The sequence below is a fragment of the Rhinolophus hipposideros genome (genome assembly GCF_964194185.1).
Source record: "Rhinolophus hipposideros genome assembly, chromosome: 8".
NCBI lineage: Eukaryota > Metazoa > Chordata > Mammalia > Chiroptera > Rhinolophidae > Rhinolophus > Rhinolophus hipposideros.
Window position 1 is genome coordinate 87,207,443 of NC_138054.1, and position 25,383 is coordinate 87,232,825.

Here is a 25,383-nt window from a genome sequence, read left to right on the forward strand (position 1 = left end):
CATCTCAAATAGCAGTTCCCTGGAGAAGCCTTTCTTGACCCACTGACCATAGGTTAGCCAACCACCAACCCTGAGTTCTTAGGGAGTTTTCAGTCAATATTTACCTACTGAAAAAGAATGAATGACAGATAGAGGCTGGCTGACACTAACTGGAACCTGCTGTGGCATGCTGAACACTGGTAAATACGACAAGAACACCTGGCTTTCTGCAGCAACCATTCTGTGCCTTTCTTGTGCTCCTAAAAAGAATACAAAGCTTTATCGAGACTTCCAAAGTGACCCTACAGAAAATGCAAGTGATTTCTTTCCGGTCAACATCATTAAAGCTCACAGCACAAAATTAAAATACTTAAACATTTTCACATCTATTACCTCTCAATCCCTTGACCGCTTTGGGATTTTAAGAATAAGGATGGTTTTTGGGGGGTGCTTAGAGGTGTTTCGCTTTACTCCCACTTCGTTAGGTCGTGCTGTCCTAACAAAACACCAGAGGTACAATTCTTGGGCTTGGAGCAGACACGGGAAAAGTAACTGGAAATACTTTCGAGGGCTCCCTACCGCCCTTCCCCCTAACTTCATAAAGGCTTCAAAATATATACTCAAGGATTGTTTGAGTTCTGTCGCTGAGAATAGAATGTAACTTAATTAAAGTAAACTACAGATCCTTTTTTAAAAAGCAGCTGCTTCCAGATGGAAGACATTCTGGCAGAGCGTAGTGCATGGTCCCAGTCTACAGTCCTAAGCATTTCCCTACTGCAGTACTGTGTCATGAGTAAAGTTTCCTGGCGACAGACAAATGGATTCATTTGAATTGGGGACGATTTCACTTCAAATCCTATTTGAGGGAGTGCTAGGGTGTGGATATGGCCCAGGTCCTAGGCATCCTAAAAGGGCACACTAATTCACTCAGGAAATATCCATTAGGCAGGCAGCAGCAAAATCCTTCTGGGCTTAAGTGGGGTCCAGCCTGGCTCGGTACCATTCATTATAGCCTTTGTTGATAAGATCCCCACTTAGTCACTCTGAAATGAGGAGGCTAAAATAGGCCGCAAACACAAACAGCTAAGTTAAAGGAGTAGGATTCTGTGGGATTTGGAGCCATCTGGGCTGTGGCTGATTTCTTGTCTCAGCTGGTTTCAAGGCCAGACAGCACCCCACAGCAGAACTGCCATCTTGCTTGGGGAGTTTCGTTATGAGGCTGGCACTTTCAAGTTGAAGGAGAATGAAGAAGGGACAGACCCATGGTGAACCACAACGTCAGGGATTCTAGAACTATGCCTTGGGGCTCAGGAGCAAGACAGCTAATGGCCTGACAGTTTTCTTAGTGGGCATGAGGGGGTCTACTTAGTGTGGCAAACGGGGGGTTTGTAAGGATGCAATCCTGTTTCTGATCGCTCTAATGGAGAAAAACAACATTATACACACACTCACACCCCCCCCCAGTATATACACATATATAGTTAGATACAGGTATAAAAATCTACAAAACTTCATGCCAGACTTTTGTGCCTCATTTTCATGTATTTACACCAGGCAAGTCAGAAATTTTAGCTATGTATATTCAAATATATATATTTAAATCACATCACTAAAGCAGAAAGTATATGATTAAACATATCACTATGGACTAGGAGAGGGAGCAGACCCGGGCTAGAAACTGCAAGTCACTGCCCCACGACCACTGACCTGGGGCCACTCAGTGTGGCTGTGTCTCTCACCGCCTGGGCTGTTTCTGATGCAAAATCCAGGGCGCCTGCCACTGGCTTGGTTACAGTGCCAACAAGCCCTTTCCCAAGGCCAGATATGAAACCGCTGACACCCCCTTCCGTTTTCACACCTTCCACTGTTGAGGTTATAACACTGGTCAGTCCACCAATGATACCTGGCAGAAAAGACAAGGGCTACTGTAACCAGGCCAAAGACAAAAGCAACAGTGTTTAAAGCTAAACCCCCCAATTCCGTGCAAAGTAACTCAGGGGCATTCTGTCCATCTCTGGATAGGCCACAGGCAGGCCAACTCAAGATGGAAAACCAGCAGATTTGTCCCTTAATCAGGAGTCAGAAACTATATATTATATATTAGTCAGAAGCAAAGTATGCTTTAAAAAAAAATCAAAGCAGAGTTAAGAGGTTAACAGTGAGACTTTGCAATTCCAGAGCTGGGGCAGCATATGGGCTATCGGAAGAGGATACAGAAGGCAGGATCGAGTCAACAGACTAGAAAACAGGACTCCTGGGGAACACTGGATCCCATAAAACATAAGGCAGAGAGATAACTAAATACAGGTCCTCAGTTTTCAAAGACCAATGACTGGGCAACACCAAATATTTGAAATGGGGCAAATGCTACCACATTTACCTGCTGGCACCAGGTATAGGCAAGCAGAGTAAATGATGAAGCCTTGATGAAGGGCACCCCCCAAAAGCTGCCAAAGCCAGCCAGGACCCTCACTGGAGTCAGTTCAAAAGACCAGACTAGGTCAAAAAGACATTCAAACATTTTGACAGCGGTGACCTTAAAGAGCCTCAAAAGTAGCCAGAAGCTGGCCAAAGCTAGTGAGGACACGGGCTTGCAGGGAAGCAGTGGGCTCTGTCCAGGGAGCATTTCCAGGATTTGTGCCAGGGACACTCACAGGATGTTTACCCTTTGATGGTGGGGGTGTGAGGAAGCTCTCTAGACTCTTCAGCTCTAGTGAGACAAATTGGTAAAGGAAATTCCTTGGGTGAGAACGTACTAACAATTCACAACGTTCCTTCTGGACTCTGGGTCCATTTGCTCCAATGAGGCAACATCCATTCCCCAACCTTTGGCACAAAGTTCATGGCAGAGACAGAACATGACTGAACCTGGGTCAAGCAGGGCCTACAGTGAGAACTGAGCATGACGCCTGGTTTTGAAACCAAGGAGATTGTTATCTTTTAAGGGTTTTTTCATCGTGAAGGAAGAGCTCACTCTAGGGTACTGCTTTTTATGTAACCCAGAGCTAAAGGGGTCTTCTTTGGATGACGCCGCTGGCTCTTGGTCTTGGAATGGCCTAACCATCTCCTGGAGCTGCTATGCGCATCTCCTGAATGACCCGTGGTGGGAGGGGAGCTGGAGACCTTGAACCAATCAATCATTTTCTCAGCACACAGGTGTGTTCATCTAAAAAGTGAGGACAGCCATGCTTTCTCTCCACACCCCAAGGATGCTGGATAAAGGCAATTATGCACAGCAAAGCATTTTATATCCATTAAAAAACATTCGTTCAATGCACCATCGTTACAGTTGCTAGAAAGAATGATTAAATCTTTAATCCCAATGATTAAAGATTTAATCAACTTTTAAAGTACATAAACAGATTAATTTTACTTCCAGCTTGATATCTCCTTGGGGGCTGCTCCCTTTCCAGTTGGGCAGGCTTAGAGAAACCACTCTTAGGGAAGTTGATAAACAAAATCTCTGTCCTAAATATTGTGTCCTACACACAAAGAGAATATGATTTTTTATTATCTATATTCCTTCTTCTTCCTCCAAATGCAGATAATCAAAATTTGATGAAGTTCTGATAGAATTCTGATCGCTTCAGACTGTTCCTAAGACTCTGGTACAAACAGTTCAATTTAGTGACTATTACTAATGCACGAGCTACCTGCCAGGTTATCACGAAAGGTACCACTAGGTGTACAGGTGAATACGAACTGCCTTTCTGCTCTCTTGGTTCTCACAGCCTATCAGAAAGTAAGACACACACAGCTGGCTACGTACACAACCCAGACTGCCACGTGTACTCTGATCATCGTTCATTCTAACTGGGGAAGGTGGAGCTGGGCAAACATCACTTGAGTTGAGACTTACAGGCTGAGTAGGATTTTGACAGGCAATGAAGCAAGGCAGAGGGCGGAGAGCAGAAGGAGAGCAAGCCTTGGAGGCATGGGAAGCAATACATGGCTCTGGGTGGCTAAAGGACAGCGTGGCCAGGGACAGTGGTTGGAAAAGTTGGCTGGGTTTACATTTCCAAGGGCCCTGCACACCACACTTCGAAGTTGTTGAGAAAAATACAACCGAAGGCAAGTGGGTCAGAATGAAAGCATTGAAAGTCGGACTTCAAATTCAGAGTCTTAACACACTTGTCCTGGGCACATGGATTTACAATCCTGGTGAATGTGCACGTATGTTTACAAGACTCAGAAACATATGGGTTACAAGACTGGCAGCCAAATTCGCTTGTCACTTTCTACGGAAGGGGTGCTTAGTGAGCAGAAGGCACGTCTTGAAGCAGCAATTCCATACTCTAAAAAGGGGTTCGACTGATTACACCTGAGGACACTTTGGGAACAGAAGCAAGAGAACAGGAAGGAATTGCAACTGCACAGCCTAGAGTGAGAACTCTAGGAAGAGTTCTCACAGGCTGTGCCATTTCAGTTGCAAGGGGGATAAAAACATCAGACAGCTTGGAAGGCTAGCAGGCACACACCAAGCCAGGGTCTCCATTGCTGTCCGCTTTCTTTTTCTACTTGCAATCGGATGGGAGAAGGGGCACCTCTGAGGAACTGTGGCAGAAGAGCCACTGCTCCGCAGCCTGACAGCACGTGACTGACTTACCGTGCGCCAGGCCGTGGATGCCGGCAACCAGGTGCTCACCACTCGTGGCTGCGTGGTACCTGATATACTCCCGCTCCGACTGATGCCGACTATCCATCGTCTTCCCTAAGCCATCTGATAAGGTCCCCGCAAACTGCGATGAATGAAAAACAGAAGGAAAAGAGTTTGAAAGCTGGAGCAGTGTTCTTACTATTTTAATCATTTTAAATAAAACCTTCCCTTGCTCTTAGCTGGGATTCAGTAAATACCAATGGAGAGAGACATGAACGGCCAAATTACATACACTGTGTCCCAGGAGAGTGGTTCCCAAACACTGGACACATACGAAATGTGGGGTGCTCACTGGTGGGCACGAGGCTAGCAAAACAACTACTAAAAACCCATAATGACATCTACCTTCCACAATACTACTGCAAATTTCCAAAAAAAGTATAGGTGTAACAAAATGGCCTGGGGGAGAAGGGGCGAGCTTTGGGATTCCACGAAGTTACGGACAGAGGCTCTTTGCTCAACAATCAGTGGGATACAAAATAGGAAATGTGGCAAACTATGGCTTTAGGGTTTGGTATTAAATTTTTAGAGACAGCAACTGCTCTTAATGCCTTTTCTTTCACTTATTCGACACTTACCCAGCGCCGAGGTGCCTGGCCCCAGGTGTCAAAAGGAAAAATGAAGTATATGGGCAGGTTAACAGGTTAGGTCACTTTTCATGCAAAGTGGCAGACTTGAACTCATAACTTTAAACGCAAAATCCTCCCCCACCAGTCAGAGAGATATTTTATTTACCTTGGCGTATTTTAACCAGAGAAGCTGTCTCATTCATCAAAGCTGGATAAAAAGGGCATAAAGCTCTGTTTTGTCACAAGACAATTTGAAAAGGTTTAAAGTGACAGTTAATAAACCACAGGGTACTTACCCTCATCGTTCAGGCATAAAAAGGGAAGGATATCAAATATATAATTAACCTTCTCGGGAAGGATCGACCAAAACAAGCGGTTTAAGTGCCAATGACCCAGGACTAACCTCACAGGAAAACTCGCAGGAATGTTACTCAGATATAAAGCTCAGCGGGAAGATTCGAGGCAAACAGCCTGCCTTGAGGACCCAGTATGCTGGGCAGCCATCGGGGGCCGTTACATTCTGGTCTGGCAAGGGGGGCTAGTTACACAGATCTGCCCTGGAAGCCATCAGTCCTTAGGCTTTTTGACACTAGTGACAGGAGAAGGTGAGCTCTGGGCACAGAGGACTGACAAGAGGAAGAAACAACAATTCCAGGTAAACCAATGGTTCCTGGAATAAGACATGGGAACATGCCTTCCTCTTGCTCAGTCCAAATGCTTTTCCAATAGAGGGCAGTGATTACTGGCCTTTCTGGAGATGTAATCCCTACGACTATGTGCTTTCGCCTTACCTTTCCTGTCATTTCCTAATTAGAGAACTTAAAGTTAACGAAAATTAACTTCACAGTTTCCGCTACGACGGAGACACCACGGGATGTCGCAAAGCCAGCACCATGAATCACGAAGTGGGGGTTTTAGGCAGGGACCCCACCTGACAGCCACGAGCCGGAGCATCTGACCAAACCAGATTCTACTTCTCTCTCAACCATCGCAGTAGCTACGTGACCCTGAGCAAGGGGCTCCACCCATGAGGGGCCCCATCCCTCTCAGCATCTGGAGGACAGCGACAGCACCGACACTGTCATGTGGCTGGAAGGACTGGTGACAGTGGCTCCGGGGATGGGACCTAGTTAGCATTCTTACTGCTATTACTAGTCAGCTACTAGTCCAAGCAGGTATATCTACGTCACTTGAAAAAAAGCTTCCAAAGATTTAGGATTTTGGTCACTTGCACTAGGCTTTCCCATAAGAAAGAAAACCTTTCTTCCCAGCAGATAAACACCAGCCTCCAAAGTGAGTTCCTGGAGTGGTACCATCTATAAAATTAGAGTGTTGGTTTCCAGAACGCTTTCCAGCTCTGACAGAGTGCAATCTGGGATCCAAGTTCGAATGTCTTTATTAAGCACTCACTCTGGGCCCAGCACGATGGCCAGGACACAAACAAGCAGCAGCCTTGGACCTATGCTCAAGGATGACAGTCTCATTAAGGAGACAACAATTCCATACGCCCAACAGCAAACGACAGGAACCGGAACATAAACTGGTAGCACTAAGGAAGCGAGAGAGAGGAGGGAAATATGACCCTTGTTTCTGGAAAAGTGGGGGAGGGAGGGAAGTCCCTGCTGTTTTCTGGAATCATGTAGGGCACCAGTGCTCTTCATTCAGGGTCCGACAAAAATGCCTCCCTGATGCCACAAAAGAGTGATAGGGGCCCAAGGGAAAGAGCTGTCATCAGACGCGCAGTGTGAGTGCTTCTAGGGGCACGTGGTCCACCTGAGAAGGGCCGGCAACACCCAGGCTACTTCGTGGTCTTGTTCAGTATGTTCCCGTTTTCTTAAACTCCCACTTTGTGTGAAAAGAGGTATTCCCTTGGAAGACATATTAAAATAATAAGGTAAGGCCCTGTCTACCTGTTCTGGCAGCTGACTAGGAAGAAATGAAAAGTCCCCAAATGCCCCCCTCCCCAAGAATAATCTAGGCAAACTGCCCAACACCAGCCCCTCTCCATCAAGTCCCCACTGATAAGACAAATTTCACACCCAGGGTTTACGAGTGTGGCCGCACCAACACCTAAGGCCCACAATGGTGCTGCAGCATTGGTGCCCCCAGCACTGTCTGGTCCCGGGTGTACGCTGGACAGAAACACCACACTGACCTCAGGACGTTGCCCTCAGAGACCACTCTTCCCCCAAAATGCTGGAATCGCCTGTGGGCTTCTCAGGTGCCTTACTTTTGCCAGGGAAAGGTGCCTACACCTATTCAACTTACTCGAGGACTTCTGTCTGAATTCCCACTGCTCTGTCTATAAAAAAATTACCCATGCAAGCTAACTGGACTTGTCGTTTGTCACTTGTGAGTAAAAGATATAAAGACATTAACAGGATATGATTATAGGAGTCTTTACCCCTAGAAAAGTGACTTTGAGAACTCAGAAAACTTGGGAAGACGTTGAAATCTGTGATCCAGCCAAACTCAGACTGATGAGAGGTCAATCGGATTTTACTGAGAGACATTTTGCAGGAACGAAACCAAAGCCAGCCTGGCGAAGGGTCCTGTGGTCCGAGGCTGGGCCTTGGGCCAGTCCGCTGGGCTTCTGAGCGCTGAATCCAGGGCACCACAAAGCTGTGGCCTTCTCTCTCAGGGTGGGAGCATTTAGTCATCCTTAATTCCATCTTTCATTGCCCACCTCTGTGGGAAAGTAAATCACACCCCGTATCTTATTTCTCCCTCAAAGACAGGGCTGGAGAAGGGTGTGATTCCAGTAAGCACTCGTTATGGGTGCCCTCTGGCACTGTCTTCTCTGAGGCTGGGCAGTGGTATTTCACCCATGTCCTTGACATTGAAGATGACTTGGAAACAGAGCACAGCTATCCGGGAGAGCTACAACATCACGCAGGGGTGACAGTGCAGGACAGCCTTAGGATTCATTTTGCAATTTTTTTCAGTGCAGATGTGTTTACGGATGATCAAAATGGGAAATGAAGTATGGAGGCCAAAAGGGAAAACTAATGGCAGAGGCCCTGGGGGAGAAGCTGAAAATCATCAGAACAGGAGCAAGTGCAGTCCAGCTATGTGTCCAGCCAACCAACCCATCAAGCAAACATAGGAACCCTTCCTGTGTGCCCGGCAGGACAGTGAGAATCCTAAGTGAGAAGTAGTTTCTGCCTCCTATCTTCGAGGATGTCCGTCAGAAGGCTGATGTGTGGCATAATGGAAAGACATTCACGCCAGGGTTCGAATTCCAACTGTAGCATTTTACAGCTGCGAGATCACAGACGAGTAACTGAACTAACTTCTGCGAGCCTCCGTTTCCTCACCTTTAAAATGGGGGTAAGAATGTCCACTTACATGGATGCCGTCAGGATTAGATTATACATGTAGAGCACTAGATACCACGTGTAAAGTACTATTATAGCACAGAGCCTGGTACATAAAAGGCCTTCGGTAAAAACAGTATCGAGTCATCAGAACTTCAATTTCTTCATGGGTGACATGGGAGCAATCAGGTGGCACAGGGCTGTTGTGAGGACCGAGTGAGACGGTACGCGTGGAGCCCTTGGCAGAGTGGAAGCCAGCACGGAGGGGGCACAAAAGCAGCAGGGCAGAGAGCATGTGCCAGGCTCACACACCGGGAAAGGACTAGCAATTAGAAGGTAATTTGCAGATCATTTGTAACTCTACTCGGTATAAACATTACCTCAACACCAGAAGGAGCATTTGCAGAGACTTAAGTCACTACAGCTCATTTTGTAGCAATTTCAAGTCCACAAAAACTGAAGACTGCAAGTGAATACTATCCTAGCGAAAATGAAAGGTTCCAAGGGACAGAATGTCCTTCGGAAAACCTGCTATTATACTTGCAAAGACAACAGTGATTTCCCCACCTTCTTTCACTGAAGGAAGCTTCACACACCACACTGTGAATTCTGGCCACAGCCTGAAGTCATTAATTTCTGTAAAGCTATATTTTCAACTTGGGGGTAGAAATCTCCGAGGAACTCCAGGATGCCAGTTCTAATGCATAGTTGACACACGGAACGTGTCAATACCCCACCTTCCAAAAATAATCCCATTGTCTACAGAAATGGAGCCACTACAAATTAGGCCGGTTTGGGGCTGGGCTCAGAAGAGATGATTTTATAAAACCGAAATTCAAGTAGATGCTGGAACGGTGCAAGAGGAAAACTTCACACTGTGTCCCTCTGCTGCGTCCTGTCCGTCTTCCTGACCCTTGTAGGATATTCAGTAAGCCTCGGATGCCAAAGATACTTGGCCGGTGTAACAGGAGCCTGGGCTTGAATTTCTCCCCGTTCTCTGGGGTTCTTCTTTCAGTTCTTTACCTAATGGAAATTTCCTCTTTAATATCCTTGCTCCACTGAGTAATTGCTGGTGACAGTAACTTTCTTGTCACCAAAGCAGACGGTGAGCACGTATGACAGGGAAAGGGAAAGAAGTGACAGGACTGTGCAGCAGGGAGGGTCTCGTGCTTTTCCGAGCAGAAGGTCGTACAGCTGCACATCTCAGCTACCAGCATAGTTCCAATTCCGACCGGCTGCGCATAAATTCGGCAAACCCAGCTATACGCTGTGTCTGTACATGAGGGTGCCATGCCCTTTGCGGGGGCTGCCCTATGTAGTCAGTCAGGCAGGGAGGGGCAGGAGTCAAATTCTTATTCTATCACTGACTAAACATGTGCCCTGGTGAAAGCTGCTTCACTTCCTTAAGCCTCAGTTTACCCATCTGCAAAAACAAGGACAAAACAAAACCACCAGATATTCTCCACTCTTAAAGGATGCTTGGAAGGGTTAGGGAGACAATGCAAAATGCTTGGCACAGTGCCTGCACACAATCCACCAATGTTTACACATTTCTTAGAAGTAGTGTGGAGGCTTACACTTGTGTCGTTTCCACCTCCGCCGGTACCCAAGTAGGAAAACCTCCGAGTCATGTAGGACCCAAGTCACTTCAGAACTAAGGTCTTCACCTCTTTGCTCTGTTTCACACTGTTAACATAGCCACAGTTAAAAATGATTCTCAGAGTGTGAGTTTTGCCTTGACATTGAAAAACAACCCTTCTGTGATACTTGTGAACAGAGAAGGGTTAAAGGAGAATGTGGATACCCAACAAGCAGTGGGTATCTGTCACAGACACAAGGCAAACCAAACAGCTAGTCCTCACTCGGCCAAATGGTGAAGGGGGCAGTCGGGGACTGAGGAGGGGCACTGAAAAAAGAAAAGACATGGAACAAGTTGAGGTTTGGCAAGAAAGAGGCATGTTTGGAACCCAGATCTCTATCCACTAGAAGTAGAGCAGGTTTGTTTGTTTTTAGTTCTACTTGGTTGTGATTACATGTAGCCTCCTTAAGGCAAAGAGACAAAGACATTCAAAAGCTGGGACTGACATTCTACTCCAGTAACAGGCCTAAGCCAATGACCTTGCTCCCCCCACTCCCCTGCCACCCCCAGCTGTTTTTTTGGTCTCTGGAGATCTAAAAGCCCTCCTACCCTAAGACATACACCATGTTGCTATTTCACGGATAAACACTTATCAGGCAACAGACACTCCTTTTCAGTTAAGAAACAAAGTTATCCAAAGCCACCCAGAATTATCTCAGCACACAAGGTCTAAACATAAGCAACAAAGTCAGACCTCAAGATTGTCCCGGTTCTTAACTCGCCCAAGGCACACGCCTGCTGAACTGGCAAGTTGCTCTGCTGTTCTGACCCAGTTGTGAACTCAGATGTGTTTCAGATTAATCTGGAGGCTCAGAGTGGTTTGAAGCGCTCTCGGAATAGACTTTGTCTTTTCTTTAGAAAGGAATGGCAAGAGTTGACTCTAAGGCTAAACACAGAAATAAGCAGAATACCCACAGAAAGACTGAGTTGCAGCGGCAGACAAGTGTCATGGCTTAGTCATGTCCTATTTTCCTTACCGTGAGCAGGGTGAATCTTTAAAGCCAGCTGTGGGCTGATGGTGCCCTGCCTTTCAGCTCTTCGTCAGCTGCGTCTCATTGTGCACTTGGCCCCAGGAGAGTCAGGGCATTGTGTGGAGGATCCCAGGCCCCCCCTTGTCTACTGCTGAAAACTCCTTGAAGCCCACAGAGAAGCCAGTGGTGGGTTTCTGCACAGTTAGTGCAGAAAGGGGGATAAGCCCTCCCACCCCATGAGAGACCCCCAGTTCTGGCACCCTAACAAGGTTTTTCAGTGTGCCTAAATGGTCCATGCCTCAGTATGAACCAGGAGATAGACTCCCTCTGTCCCCCTCGGGGACAAAATCCCTCTGAGGTGGCCACTCCGTAAGGCCTGATGTGGCAGATCAATTACGTCAACACGATGATGATAGCACACAGGCTTTGAAAGGCAGGGAGTCCTGAGCCCAGCTCTGGCACTAGTGTCAGCTGGGTGAACACGAGCAAAACACACCCTCTTCTTAGGCATTAGTGTCTTCATCTACAAAACAGGGAGAACACTAATCACAGAGTTGCGGGGTTAAATCCAAAGACCTTGGTTTTAAATTCTGGAAGATTCTATCAAGCTTCTCTCTGGTGAAAGGAAGTACTGAAGTATTTTGCTGTAAATGTTGTTAAGAATGCATGCTCAAAACTGAGGAGTTTTCAGTCCACTTGTCCTTTTGGTTTAATCATTGTGGTTTTTATTTTAAGCAATTGAAATAAAACTATAAACAACAAAAAAATAAAAGTACTTGGGGGAAAAAGACAAAGCAATAAGTAAACGCCAAGGGTTATAGCTACAAATCCTATTCTTTCTTCTAATGGTGTTGTTCCACTCCCCCCTTCCTCCAACTGAATCCGGTGTGTCCCATCCTGCGCTATGGGAATAACCTTATATCTGTTCTGGAACAAAGGAAAGCATAAAGAAGTCAATTATAAATACGCTAAAATCTCAAAATACAGAAAATTAAGACATGAAACAGAACATTTCACAACAGAACAGAAGGTCAAGCTTATCTCATTCCCAGTCGCAAGGACTTCAGCCTTGTAAACTACTTGTATTGTAAATGAACAGATATATTCTCTTCAATGCCGAAAGCTTGGGAAGAAAGCAGAAGGGTGATGTCATTGAGAACAATCATAGATACGAGGTACCAGCATAAGCTGAACTTCTTACTGAAAAAGTCCTATGTTTCAAGGGTTTCAAATGCCTTGGATTGATTTTTGAGAAAGAAATCTACCCCCAACTGGATCTTCTCATAAAAATGAAGTTTTAAGTGAGTATACGCGCAGAATTGGTAAAGGAAAGCTCCCAACTGCTAAAGACCATGGTGTAACTTTTGGGATTATAAACATGAGTCAACAATGTTTACGACGTATCAGGCACTGCTCAAAGGGCTTGACAGTTATGAAATCATTTAATTAGTTTAATCCTATCAGGCAGCCTCTGTTATCACTGCTGTACAGATGGGACGTAAAAGAACATGATTATCTCTAACAAAAGTCTGCTGAGTGTCTGCTTCTAGTCGGTACTGGGTAATACATGAAGGGAACCCAATCATGACTTTGTCTCCGTGGAAGTTCCTTTCCTGAACGCCCGTGAATATCTTAGAGACACCAGGTAAGACATCTTTCCTTTCCCAAGCAGTGGCAGTAACAAAGGAAGGTGGCTGCGATTAGTGCATCAATGATAACGTTTCTGAAAGTTACATGCAAACCCGTGGACAAGACAGTGGTGGGTCAGGCTACCATCCTCATTCTCAAACAAATCTGCAACTCGGACACCTCACCCATTTCCATCAGCGGACTTTGCCCGAGGCCATACAGCCCAGGCTCCACTTCCTCTCTTCCCCAGCCTATCACTCTCACAACTGAAAACGCCCCAGAGAAACAGGAGGTTCTGCAAACGCCCGTTCTGTGGGTCACATACAACATGTCAGATCACAGAACTAGTGTGTACCATCTGGGCTGGGAAGAAAGACGGAAGCCAAACTGGGGTGGGGACTGGGACCAGTGACTTCCAGAGCTCCTGCCTGGGGAGAAGAGGCCTGCTCTTTCACCCAGCTTCTGACAGAAGGATTTGCTGAAGGAGGTGGAGCACCAAAGCTAAAAGATTTAATTCGTCAGAGCTGGTCTGGTCAAGGAAATCTAACTCCAGAAAGAAACTATGGGGAAAGAATAAGCAAAAACCAGCCGTGCTCTTAGGGTAAAAAAAGATTCGAAAGTGCATGGAGTTCAGTGTTCATTCCTCTTCTCTTCATTGAGCCACTCCTCTGCCTGCCCAAGATCACCCAGCCATCTAAGAGTAAGGAGGCGGTGACTGTGGAAACCAAGGTACTGCTTCTTACCATGAACTAGCTTTATGGGGGGGGGGGGGGATAGAGCCTGCACTTGCGGAAGCTAGATGCACAAAGTCAACACTCCTTCTAGGTAGCGTCCAGGGAAGTTACCTGAATGCTAGGTAAGACCTAGGACTGGGAACAGGTCTTCAGCATCTGGGGCAACAACAGAAGCTGAACTTCCCTTTTTGCGGGGTAGCACGGGAATGGGAGGCAGATTAGCTCCAAGGTATTTAAATTAAATCCTGTCTCAGGACTCCCGAGACTTGGCTTGATCCCAGGCTCAAATGAAACGCCAAAAGAAGGTGCTTTGAAAAATGGACTCAAATGTTTCTTTCCACTCTTCAGATGGGCTAAAATAAAAATACAAGTGCAGCTTAGCTGTATCTCCCAATAGCTCCTCAGAACCCTCTCGTCTTTGCTTGGGATTCCCCTAGAGCCCTTTCAGTAGGTACTCTTACCTTTGCTACCTTACAACCCCACAAAGGGTGACCTGGGAGAGGACCTTTAGATCCACACCATCTACTTCCTGCAGACCTGGTGTTTTTAAAGCAGAATTAGCCATTCATTGCTGAACTAGCCACTCCTAGGTTAGGAGATCTCAGGTCTAAAAAACAAGTCCTGGGATGAGAAAGAAAACACAATCCATTTAGCTCAATAGCTGTACTTTCTAAAGGTGACTCAATGGGCCTGTGCTGATATCCTGTGTTGCTTTTTAAGAGAAAACCTTTAATTACTAGAAAGATAGGAAAATAGGGGTGCTAGTTCAATGTACTTTCTACTTAAAAGAGAGCTAATCAACCCTTGTTTACTGAAAAGATTCACCTATTTTCTGGTCTAAATAGAACTGATTCTTTAAGACTAAGTTTTTTTAAGGGCCTCTGTTACGACTGTAGGAGTTGAGTCTGATTCTCTACCTCCCCCCACCCCCCACATCCCCTTCGACTGTCTATCCCCAGAAAAAAAGAATCCTTCCTCCAGATTCTTCCCTTTAAATACCAGGCTTTGATCCTTATTGAAACACAAGTCCCTCTGGGACATTCTTGCTATTATATACCTCTCACTGCAAATGAAAAGCTCAGAAAACAAGGTTTGCAGGGGAAGTACACATGGGGGAAATCAAAGCACTGGACACTTGAAGATAGAAGGAAAGAAGAAATATAAATCCTCTCTGGAGAAAAAGAACAGCAGCCAGAGCCTCTAAAATTTTTCTTACGTGATGTCCAGCATTCAATAAAAATTACCAGATATGTAAGTCAATAAAATGACTGAAAACCAAAAAAAAAAAAACAAAACAAAACACCCAGAAAAGATTATTCACCAGTGATGCAGACATTAGTTATTAGACACAGAGTTTAAAAAAATAATGTGATAATGGTCTTGGTCTTCCAAAAAAATTATACAAAGATAGAGAATTTTATCAGGGAATTCAAATTAAGATTTTACTAGATGGATAAAACAGCAAAGCAGGCAAGAGGATCAGAGAGGATTTAGTGAACTGGAAAAAACCTCAGCAGAAAATATCCAGATCAAAGCATGAAGGTAAAACAAGGGGGTGAAGATGCAGAAAAGTGACTAAGAGACATATGAGACACGGTGAAACAAGAAGTCCAACTTCCATGTAATTGGAGTCACAGAAAGAAAAGAAAGGGCAGAAGCAGTATCTGAAGTGACACTACCCAAGAATTTCCCCAAATTATCAAAAGACAATCAAATCAAGCTAAAATTTAAGATGTTTAACAAATCCCAAGCAGGAGAACCATATCTAGGCACATTATTACTCAAAACTAAAGACAAAGAGTAAATCTTAAAAGCAGTCCCAGGAATAAAGACATTATCACCTTCAGAGCAGCAATACTGACAATTCTTTCAACAGAAATGACAGAACAGCCTTGGAATGATATCATTAAAGGACTGAAAGAAATTTGCCAATCCAGAATTCTAAATTCAGTAAAAATATCTTTCAAAAATATAGGAGGAATAAAGATATTTTCAGGGGGAAAAAAAAACAAAAACAAACAAACAAAAAACCCTGAGAAAGTCCACTGCCAGAAGACCCACAGAGGAAGTTCTTTGGCAGATGGAAAAATGACCCCATATGAATATGCAAAGAAAAGAATGAATGATAACAGGACAAATGGGTATAAATCCAAATGGATACTGACCACTTAACACACAAAAAGTTAATGTTTTGTGAGGATTAAACGTAGTATGTGTAGAACTAAAATACATGACATCAATACCAAAAAAAGGCAGGATAGGGTAAATGGAGGTAAAGTGTTGTAAGGACCTTGCATTGTCTGAGAAGAAAAAAAAAGGAACATGGGACAAATAAATACTCGATGACCCAGTAACTTTTCTCCTCTATATATACTGGGGAGATTCTTATACATATGCTCCAGGAAACATGAACAAGAACGTTAGTTGCAACAGGCAAACATCGGAACAGTCTAAACATCTAACAATAAAATAGATAAATAAATTATGACACATTCATACAAGGGAATACTAGATAGCAGTGAAAATAAAGGAGCGATAGGTACATACATCAACAAGAATGGATCTCAAAAATGTGATGTTGACTAAATAAAACAAGGTCACAAGGGGATATATTCAGTACGATTTTGTATGTAAGTTCAAAACTGACAAAATTATAAGTATATTGTTTTGTGACACATACAAATATGGCAAAACTATAAACAGAAAAGAAAGACGTGATTAACACAAAATTCAGGACAGAGATTACCTCATGGTGTGGAGTGAGTGAAGGAAATATAATCAAGGAAGCTTCAAAAGTAGTAGAATATTCTAGTATATTCTATTATATCAGCATGATATTGTATTATAGTCTATTGCTGAAGCTGAATGTTAGGTCCTGTTAGTCATTTGATTGCTCTTTAAAGAGTACACATACTATACAGAACCCTATCGACTCTTCCATAATTTAAAAAATATTTATGAAACTGTTTTCCTAAACATGCCACCAAAGGCAAATTTCCTTTTCTAAAAACAAAAATTAACTTCATAAAAATTATGCTTGCATTTGAAATGCCACCAAATTTAAAAAGATCATAAACAAAATGTTTCCTAAATTTTGCCAAGTGGGTAGGGAAAGAGGGAAAAAGGAAGGAAACCTAAGGAAAAAAGTAAAGACAACTCAGACAGCTATTTATTAGAATCTTGCAGAAAACGTCCATTGTAATGATGGAGACAAAAGCAAACTGTACAAAGGTCCTTTCTCTATTCAATACTCTCCTTTTCCCATCCGAAGCAAGGGAAATCTTAGAAATGAATCACTCGGCAAAAGAACGAGAATCTGACTAAAAAGTAATGGAGAGATACGATAGCTTGCATATTCAAATAAACAAGTTAACCACAGAGCCCTGAGACTCTTCTGTTCAAACGCACAATACAAGTTGGTAACAGGACTTTAGTTTCATCTGTTAGTTTAGAGCTGAACTGTCCAATAAGGAGACCACGTGCCACCGGAGGCTATGAGCCCTTAAAATAGGATTCGTACAGATTAAGATAATGCTGGAAGTGTAAAATACATACCGGAACTCAAAGACTTAAGGTGAAAGAAAAAAAAAAGAATGCAAAAATCGCAATTATTTTTACATATTGTTTACACAGTAAAATAATATTTTGGATATAACGGGTTAAATAAAAACATTAAAAATAATTTCACCTGTTTTTTTTTCTTCTATACTACTAGCAATCCAACTACTAGAAAAATTTAAAATACGTATGTGGGGGCGGCCAGTTAGCTCAGTTGGTTAGAGCGTGGTGCTGATGACACCAAGGGTGCCGGTCTGATCCCCGCACGAGCCACTGTGAGCTGCGCCCTCCTTAAAAAAAAAAGAAGGGGGTGGGGGGGAAAGGTCTGATTTAAAAAAATAAAATATGTATGTGGCTTACATTGTATTTCTATTGGATAGTGCTGGTTTAAGGTCTGATTCTAAACTGCGTAAGGACACAGCTTATTAAATTAAAATTAAACTCAGAAGGTACTCAAATCTTGAATTTCAGTTATTTCCTTCCATTGAGACTTTATGTCTAGATAACCAATAATATCTTGCAAATGACTGCTATTCACTTGAGCAGAGAATAGATGAAAGGCATTGGTTTGGATTTAGGAAGAAAAGCTTTTGTTACTCAAGATGGAAATATCTAGTAGGAAGGTGGGTAGAGAGTTAATTACGGGGACACACCCACATCAGCTACTACTCTTACTGTTTCTGTTTTCATCACAAGGAATGCTAGAAAGCTCAGAGTCCAGCGACAGGGAAATACTGCAGATTTGGTCACCTGGGCACCCATACCCGCCAGGATAGTGCCTGGAACGCTGTCAGAGCGAAATAAAGATTTGCTTGGCATTCCTTTTCAACTCTTTAGCACCTAGTCCCACCCCCAGTTCACAGAAATGAGATTCTACTTCACTAAGAAAAAAAATTCTTCCTCCCTTCCACCTTGAATTGAATAAATGAACTGATTATTCATACATTGAGGACCTTCTTCTATGCTTTTATAAGACCCTGTCTTGGATATTGGTCATCAGTATCTTGTATCTTGTATCTTCAATCTTTCTGAACTCTTCCTTGCAGACTGACAAATAGAATTAATCTGTTCAATCTTAAAAATGCCTCCCTTTAACTTTCCCTCTCACTCAAGCTATTGCTCATCCATTTTGTTCCCTGTGGCCCTACCTTTAAAAGGGTTCGACACTTATTGCCACCCTGCCTGTTTTTCTATTAACTGAAGGTTCTGAAGGCACATGCCTATAGTAAAAAATACAAGACAGGGATCAAAACATCTAATGGTGCCACTCAGTACCCAGACGTTTGGATGTAACAGGAACCAGAACCTTAAGGGCAAATATTTAGTGGCAGCTGATGACTGATGTCTCAGCACCTCCCCAGATTAGCTGAGCCCAGACATCATTTGTTCCTGGGCTGCAGGTGTAGAGCTGAAGGTGTGTTCCAGATGCAGCATCTAGGGAAGAAAACAAAAGCCACCCAGAGTCCAAGGCAGAAGGCAGGAGAGCAGACAGGACAGCTACCTTTTCTTTTCACAGGTGCCCGTGGCTTTGCTGATGGGCAAGAAGGGGTCTCTCTCAGGGGGTCTTAACCTGACGACTGCTGGTAAGTCTACCAAAGGGTTGGAGGGACCGGAAAACTGGAATTCTATGCTTTGGACGTTTCTTCATCTTCAGATAAGTGCCACCACCTCCTACATTAGCAAAAGAAGAGTGCAGGGGGGCAGGACGGGGTTTGCTGATGGGCCGGAGACCTGGTACGACGGTGGTGGGGGGAGAGGGCATCAAGGATGACTCCAAGAAGTTTGAGCAGCTGGGAGTAAGGAGAATGGAGAATAGTTAAAACGGTATTGTGCCTGAGGACCAAAAATTAGTTCTGTACATGTCAAACTTTCAGTGCTGATTCAGAGCATCCAAAATGGGATTAGTTCGGCCATACTGAAACTAGGAAAGATCTGCAGAGAGAAGTCACATGAGAATATATTCAGCAGTTGGCTCAATTGTAGAAACATCCCTACACTGGTTAACTTCCATGGAAACACAGAACACCTCTCATTCTAAAATTATTTGTCTGTCAGAGAAGAGGGGGTGAGGTGCCAACTTCACATGGTCAGTGAGCACTGGACGAAGAACCATGCTGGTCCCCACTGAACAGAACTGGATCCACGGAAAAGAGCAATAAACCATGTGGTGAGAATGCAAGAAAAATGTAAAGAAACAGCATTCTGTGTCAGATGCAAATTGGTCCAACTCCTGTGAAAGTGACTCAGTCCACCGAGTCAGTACACGCTCAAGCTCTGGTGACAAGGCTGGTGAAACAACTGCAGAACACACACCGAGGGACACGGGGAAAGCAAGACATTTGATCAAGTTTTACTTGAGAAACCATTCCTTTTTCACATTTGCCAAGCAGCCCAATCTAAGTTCCATCTTGAGAGTTAAGGGAGGGGCTTACGTCACCCTGCACTGAGATTTTGAGTGTAGGGAAAACGTTAAGGCTCAAAGTTCCAAGAAGCCAGCAGGAAAATTCCAGAGCCTTAGCTTAAACATTGGGAGAGAGACAGTAGTCATTCCCATATCAAGATAAATGTCCCCCTTTGAATACATATACGCAAAACTAAAATTCTAACTCAAAATTTGGACACTGTTACTTGCCTTGAGTGGAAAAAGGAAAGTGGATGGGGCAGGCGAGGGTTGAGGCAGAAAAACCATGAAATGCATTCCGATATATAATGTGCTCTTCCCTCTCAAATTGAGGCCATGCCTAGTTTAGCTTTGTCTAAAGAAAATGGTGAAACGGTTTAATGGACTGATCCAATAGGGTCGGATAAGTCAATTTTCTATAACGTGGGTTGGGGATCAATGGCAAACAAAGATTCCATCTGGTGTGCTCCAAATTATGCAGAAATGCAGAGTGGAAGAAAGACCACTACTCCTCTTCTTCCTGACGTTCTAGCCCAGTTGGTTTAAGTGAGGTCAAATGCCCTGTTTTCCTTTAACAAGGATCCTGAGTTTGTTTGCCCGGGGTTTCAGGACGGATGGTTTTCTGATGTCTAGATGGAGACACTATTAGGTTAACTGGAGATGTTGGAGGCAGTCCACGGCTTAGTACTAGATGGAGTCACTCTGTGGCTAGGCTTGAAACCTTCTTCCGTGAACAGGTCATGATTTGGTTTTAGCTCTAAGTATATTAAAAGCAAGTCATGTTTGTTGTTTTGTTTTCCTCCGAGGGAGTGTGTGTGTATGTGTGTGTGTGTGTGTGTGGGGGGGGGGTTGTTTGTTGATTTTGTTTTGGCCCCCTCTGTGAAAAGTGTAACTTTTCTACCCACACACATAAAAAAGTACTTGCAAAAATTAATAGTAACATTTGATATATGCACATATGGTCATATCATGACAATAATGCTAGGCTTAAAAAGTAAAAACTTCAGTTAGGTCTTTCCTGCTTTAAATTCACTTATAATTGGTAAGGGGAGAGGAAAGGGAACAAAGGGATGTAAAATGGCAGGTCGGCCTCTTCTTGAGCAGACCAGTGGATCAGAGGCATGTGGCATGCTCTGTGGTCCTGGGGACCGCCACGCCACCTAGGCCTGGTGCTGCTGCTCCACCCCCGAGCCTCTCCGTTGGGGCTGCCCCATGCCCTCCTGTCCCCACCATTTCCTGTCCACAGGGTGACATCTCCTTAAATGTCAAGCTTCAGCCCAGGTGCTCCCCCCTGGCCTTCCATGCCCTGGGTGGAGACGTCTGCCACCCGTTAGTGCCCCACTGGACCCGCACAGGCTTCTGTCCTGGCACCTGGGACACCTCCTTGCAAGCATCTGTTGAAAGGACCTTCTCCTGTTCTGGACTGTGACCCTGAGGGAGGAAGACCTTTGATTCATGTTTGCGTCTCCTGCACCCAGCACAGAGCCGGGCTTTTTTAATTGCCCACATACAGCTGTGACCTTATTCTGCAGACACAATAAACAACAGATCTGTTAACATGAGGTTCTGCTTCCTGCACCTAAGTCTATATTTAGCCAGTGCTCATGTGGCACTAGAACAAGGTTGAATTGCCCTCAGCAGCTGTGTCGGACAGAGCGTTTCCTGGGTCTCGGCCCCATGCTTTGGCTCGGACAGGAGAGCATCTACAAAGAACTGACTGTACAACAGAGGGTATTGCAGGAAAGGACTTGAAACAGTGACTCAAGTTCTCTGCACCCTCTCGAGAATGCAACCTTAAATGGTTAATTCCTGCAAACACGACATTGCAGAAGGACCTGAGAATGAAGCCTACGGACACAGGGTGCAACTTTTGCCGGGGAAGGTCAAGAGTACGGGCTCTGAATCAGAGAACCCAGGTTTCTAACCCAGCTTTCTTCACAGCTGTGGGCAACTCACTTAATTTCTCTGAGCCTCAGTTTCCTGATAAAGGGGGGCTGGGCTAGCAGGCTCACTGTGAGGATTAAGCAAGCCAGCCCCTGTGAGACTCAGACAGTACCTGGCACAGGGTGAAGCAGTCCGTAAATATTAGCTGGTGCCGTGTTTAAAGATTCCCATTCAGCACGAGCTCAAATTCAAAACCCCCTTCAACTGCGCAGAATCAGTGTCCATCCGTGTTTCAGTACAGAACACTGAGGCATCAGGAGGAACGTAGTCAACGTTTTTAACACTTAAAGTAAGCCCACACTAACATATTCCACATAGTCACCTTAATTACTCCACTGCGGCTTTTTCATACATTGCACAGTGAACAAGCCTCCTAGTCAGCTTTGACAGCAGGTTATGTGAGACAAGAGGCAAGGAAATACAAAATTAACATTGTGGTTATTCCTTATCAGAAAGCAGACAAAGCCAGATACACCAACAGTCGGGAATGAAGGAAACAGGTTGTTGGCTTCTGACTGGAATTTCCTAGGATTGTTACCATGTAGTACAAGATTAATCCAAAAGCTTCTTTGCGCACAGTAAGTTTATGTGAAATGTATCAGAAATGATACAGCAGGGGCTTTGGGTTTGTGTGTGAACAAAACTGCTTTCAAGAAATGTATCATTACCATGCTGATTAAGAAAATACCAGATTTAAAGTACCCTAGGTCCATAAATATGTTAGTGTACCGCTTGTTGGGGGTGGGGAGTCTTCAGACTAAATAAACAAAAGAGCAGGTAGACCAAACAGAGTCAGGTGACTTCTTTTCTGAAGCGGGTGTGGCTGCCAGATCAATTATGTTAGTACAACACAGTACTTTCAAGATAGTGCATGCTTTGACATTTCAAACCATAACACCAAATTTAGGGGCATTACTGGGTATTAATTTATTTAATCCTGCCAGAAGTACCCTCTACAGCTGGCAAGTGGATTTCCCAAGCAAAAGGAAAAAAACCTAAAACACACCACAAGTAGGTACTGATTGCCCAGATGTGTCAAAGGGGGGAAAGGGGCAAAATTCAAGTAGCTGACCTACTGTATTCCAAGAACTGGATGTCCCTAAGGAAAATGGGACAAAATAAGTCTTTGATGATATATGTAATTCCATAAAAACAGTAGCTAAAACCAATACAGCATCAGTCTGAATGACAATTTAAGATTAGAGATAACCAGATGTTTAGACTCTTTTATTTTCTTCTGTTTTGAGGGATGAGAGAGAGGAATAAAGAATGTGCTGGAAATTTGGAGAATGTGCTCCAAACCTCTCTCCCTGCCACCCCTCTCTATCTCCCACCTCCTCCTCCCCCTCCTCTGTAAAAAGCCTTTAATTAGCTCACATCCTCTCCTGACCTGGGCTCCCTAATCCATTCTGACACCAGCCTGTTGGCCCAGCAGTAGGGTCTCCCAGGGTCACAGTGCAGGCCCGATGAGCAGGCTCCCAGCGGACCCCCCTCCGCTCTTATCTCGCGCACATGCCTGATGAGTTTGGTATCTTCCCTCCCAGCCCTCCTGGGAAGCCGCCCCAGCAGGTGCCCATTGGCACTAGTTTTGTGTTACAGGCCTGAATGAATGATCCCCGCAGGAGCTGCCGACTGTTTTCACAGACACAGAAGGCAGTCAAAAGTCCACCGCGTGAACTTGGAATGACCCCAGCTGCAGAGTCACTGGCGGGTTCATCGGGAGGGCAGGCACGCTTTATTAAACAACTAATACTCTTCACAGATAACTTTCCGAAAAAGCAAAAGTGTTAACTCTTTGCAATCTTGCTCCAACAAGCAAGCAGAGGGACTCCCCTTTGTGATTGAGGGTTTGAACCCACATGAGGATTCTGAGACAGAAAGATGGTGATTTCCTCTGGCCTGGAGAAGGGTCAGGACTCAGTCACCATTTGGTCTGCTGCTTTGTTAAAAGTGTTCCAGATTAAACTAAACAGGCAAAAGCAAAGGTTTCAGGCACCTCTTCTAGTGAGGACAGAGACAGCCCAAAGCCAGGCCGACCCTATGGACATGACAGAAGAGGGGATATCCGGACTCCCCTGGGACACATGGGACAGAAAAGGATGACCAAGCTGTGATTGCTCTAACTCCCATCATCTACCAGGGTCAGCGTGGAACTCATTTTGTTCACAGCAGCCAGAGGCAGCACAGTTAGTTCATTTTCGAAGGAGGATTCAGAAAAGGTGCAAGTTCAGATCAAAGTGTTCTTATAATCGCGTTCTTTCAGGCTTGCTGGACAGTGGATGACTAACATTCCGTATCTGCAGTGTTCACCCAGAGAAATAGTAAGCGGCCGTTTCTTCCCTAGGTTAGAATCAGTACCGAAGGTCCCCTTTTTTCTTTCTTTCTCTCTCTTAACTCACAGACTTTAGAAGGAACCCAATGGCAGCAGTCATTAATTAACAACATGCAGACAAATGTAGGAACATTAGGAGAAATTTTAAAAATTCCATTTAACAAATTTACATTAATTTTGGCTTCGACCAAAGACTATACTATGTGTCTATCAAAGTCGTTATTTTTCCCATCTGTCTCACCCACTGCCCTCTGAACATAATGACGAGGGCCTCCCTGTTTATTTGGGGGAAGGTTTGTTTTGTTTTCAGATGGGATACAATCTTGCCTGGGTTTATTCAACGGATGAGATCCTGCTAAAGGACATGAGGTGCTTCCACGGAGCTATACTTCCCTCCCCATTCAGGTGAGCTGACCTTCATCAAAACACATTGTTTCTGCTCAACAAGGCTGCACGGGTTTTCTATACACCATGCAAGGTGCTTGGGGTTAAAAACACCAACATGAATACAGCTTAGTCCCTTATGGAGACAGACGTATAAACAGCTAAGATCAACATAATGAATGCTGAGGAAACGTACAGTCAGGGCTGCGGGCCCAACTCTCCTCTCCCTCATTCCAAAAAGGACAAGAAGCAGGTACTATGGCTGTGACTCCATCTCAAAGACAATACCAGATGTGGAGCCAGGACGCCTGAATTTGAGAGCTGGACCTGCGACTCCCTGGCTGTGAGAACCTTACTGGGTCTCAGTTTCTCTGTCTGTAATTTGAGAGGGTGAAAAGCTGACCTTCAAGTTCTTTCCCAGATCTGTACCCTGAGAGAGTCCATGAAAGTGTCAGACATTGTGTTGAGGGTCTAGACTGGGCAGGACTGGCTTTGCCACGTTTAGATGGAAAGAGCGAGAAGAATCGTAGGTTTGGGACCTCTCTTAGGAAGACATAGGGCTTCAATAGAAAGGCAGAGGTGAGAAAGTTAAAATATCCACACGAAGTATTATTAAAACAAGGCTTCTCACAGAACCCGTTGTTTTTTTTAATATAAAACTGAAGTTAGACACTGTTCACTGCTATGTTTTATCTTTTGAAGAAAAACCAGTGGCAAGTTCTTCCTTGTGTTTAGTCCTAAGAACTTTCCTCTCTGCACACAGCTCACTCATTGAGAGACCTCAGTTTGTCTTGCCAATTGACTTTTAAACAACTGGCCTGTAGCAATCCTACAAACTTGATTCGCTGATGCTACTGGGTGCAGAATCCACACAGGCAGGTAGCACTCTCAAAAACAGGCTGAGAATATCTGGCTGGCTTTGCCCCTTTTGCTTTGTTACTAAGTAATCGTGAGACTGAAGATTCGCATGTTCGACTGAGATCTCAGAACCGACCATTCACACAACCTAGCGAGGGTGCCAGGAAAGTGAGGCCCTCTCTTGGAAGAAAGGCCTTTTCACAGCTGTCTCCCCACATCAGAAAGCCCCTCTGGCCCTCCTCTGAGAAGACAGTCTGGCAGGAAAAGCAGGGGCTTAGAGCGGAGAGGCTTACGTGCCAACCCTAGGTGCCAACACTGACTGCATGGTTTTGGCAAAAACACCCAACCTGTGGGACTGAATTTTCCATCACTACAAGGGAAGTGACCATCATACCCGTCCTGTTGGCCCCA

General features: G+C 44.6%; 1 protein-coding gene across 8 annotated transcripts in view; it reads right to left on the reverse strand.

The window, feature by feature from the left end:
- VPS13D (vacuolar protein sorting 13 homolog D) overlaps positions 1-25,383 on the reverse strand; it is a 229,268-nt gene that overhangs the window by 41,125 nt on the left and 162,760 nt on the right. For 7 of the 8 annotated variants that reach the window (XM_081057697.1, XM_081057696.1, XM_081057695.1 and 4 more), the window contains 2 exons: positions 4,586-4,718; positions 1,687-1,882 (listed from right to left, as the gene is read on the reverse strand). In XM_081057697.1, the coding sequence (XP_080913823.1) occupies positions 1,687-1,882; positions 4,586-4,718 (329 nt within the window). Of the gene's footprint in view, positions 1-1,686; positions 1,883-4,585; positions 4,719-9,448; positions 9,546-25,383 lie in introns of those variants that run through there. The other variant, XM_081057698.1, reaches the window with a different exon arrangement.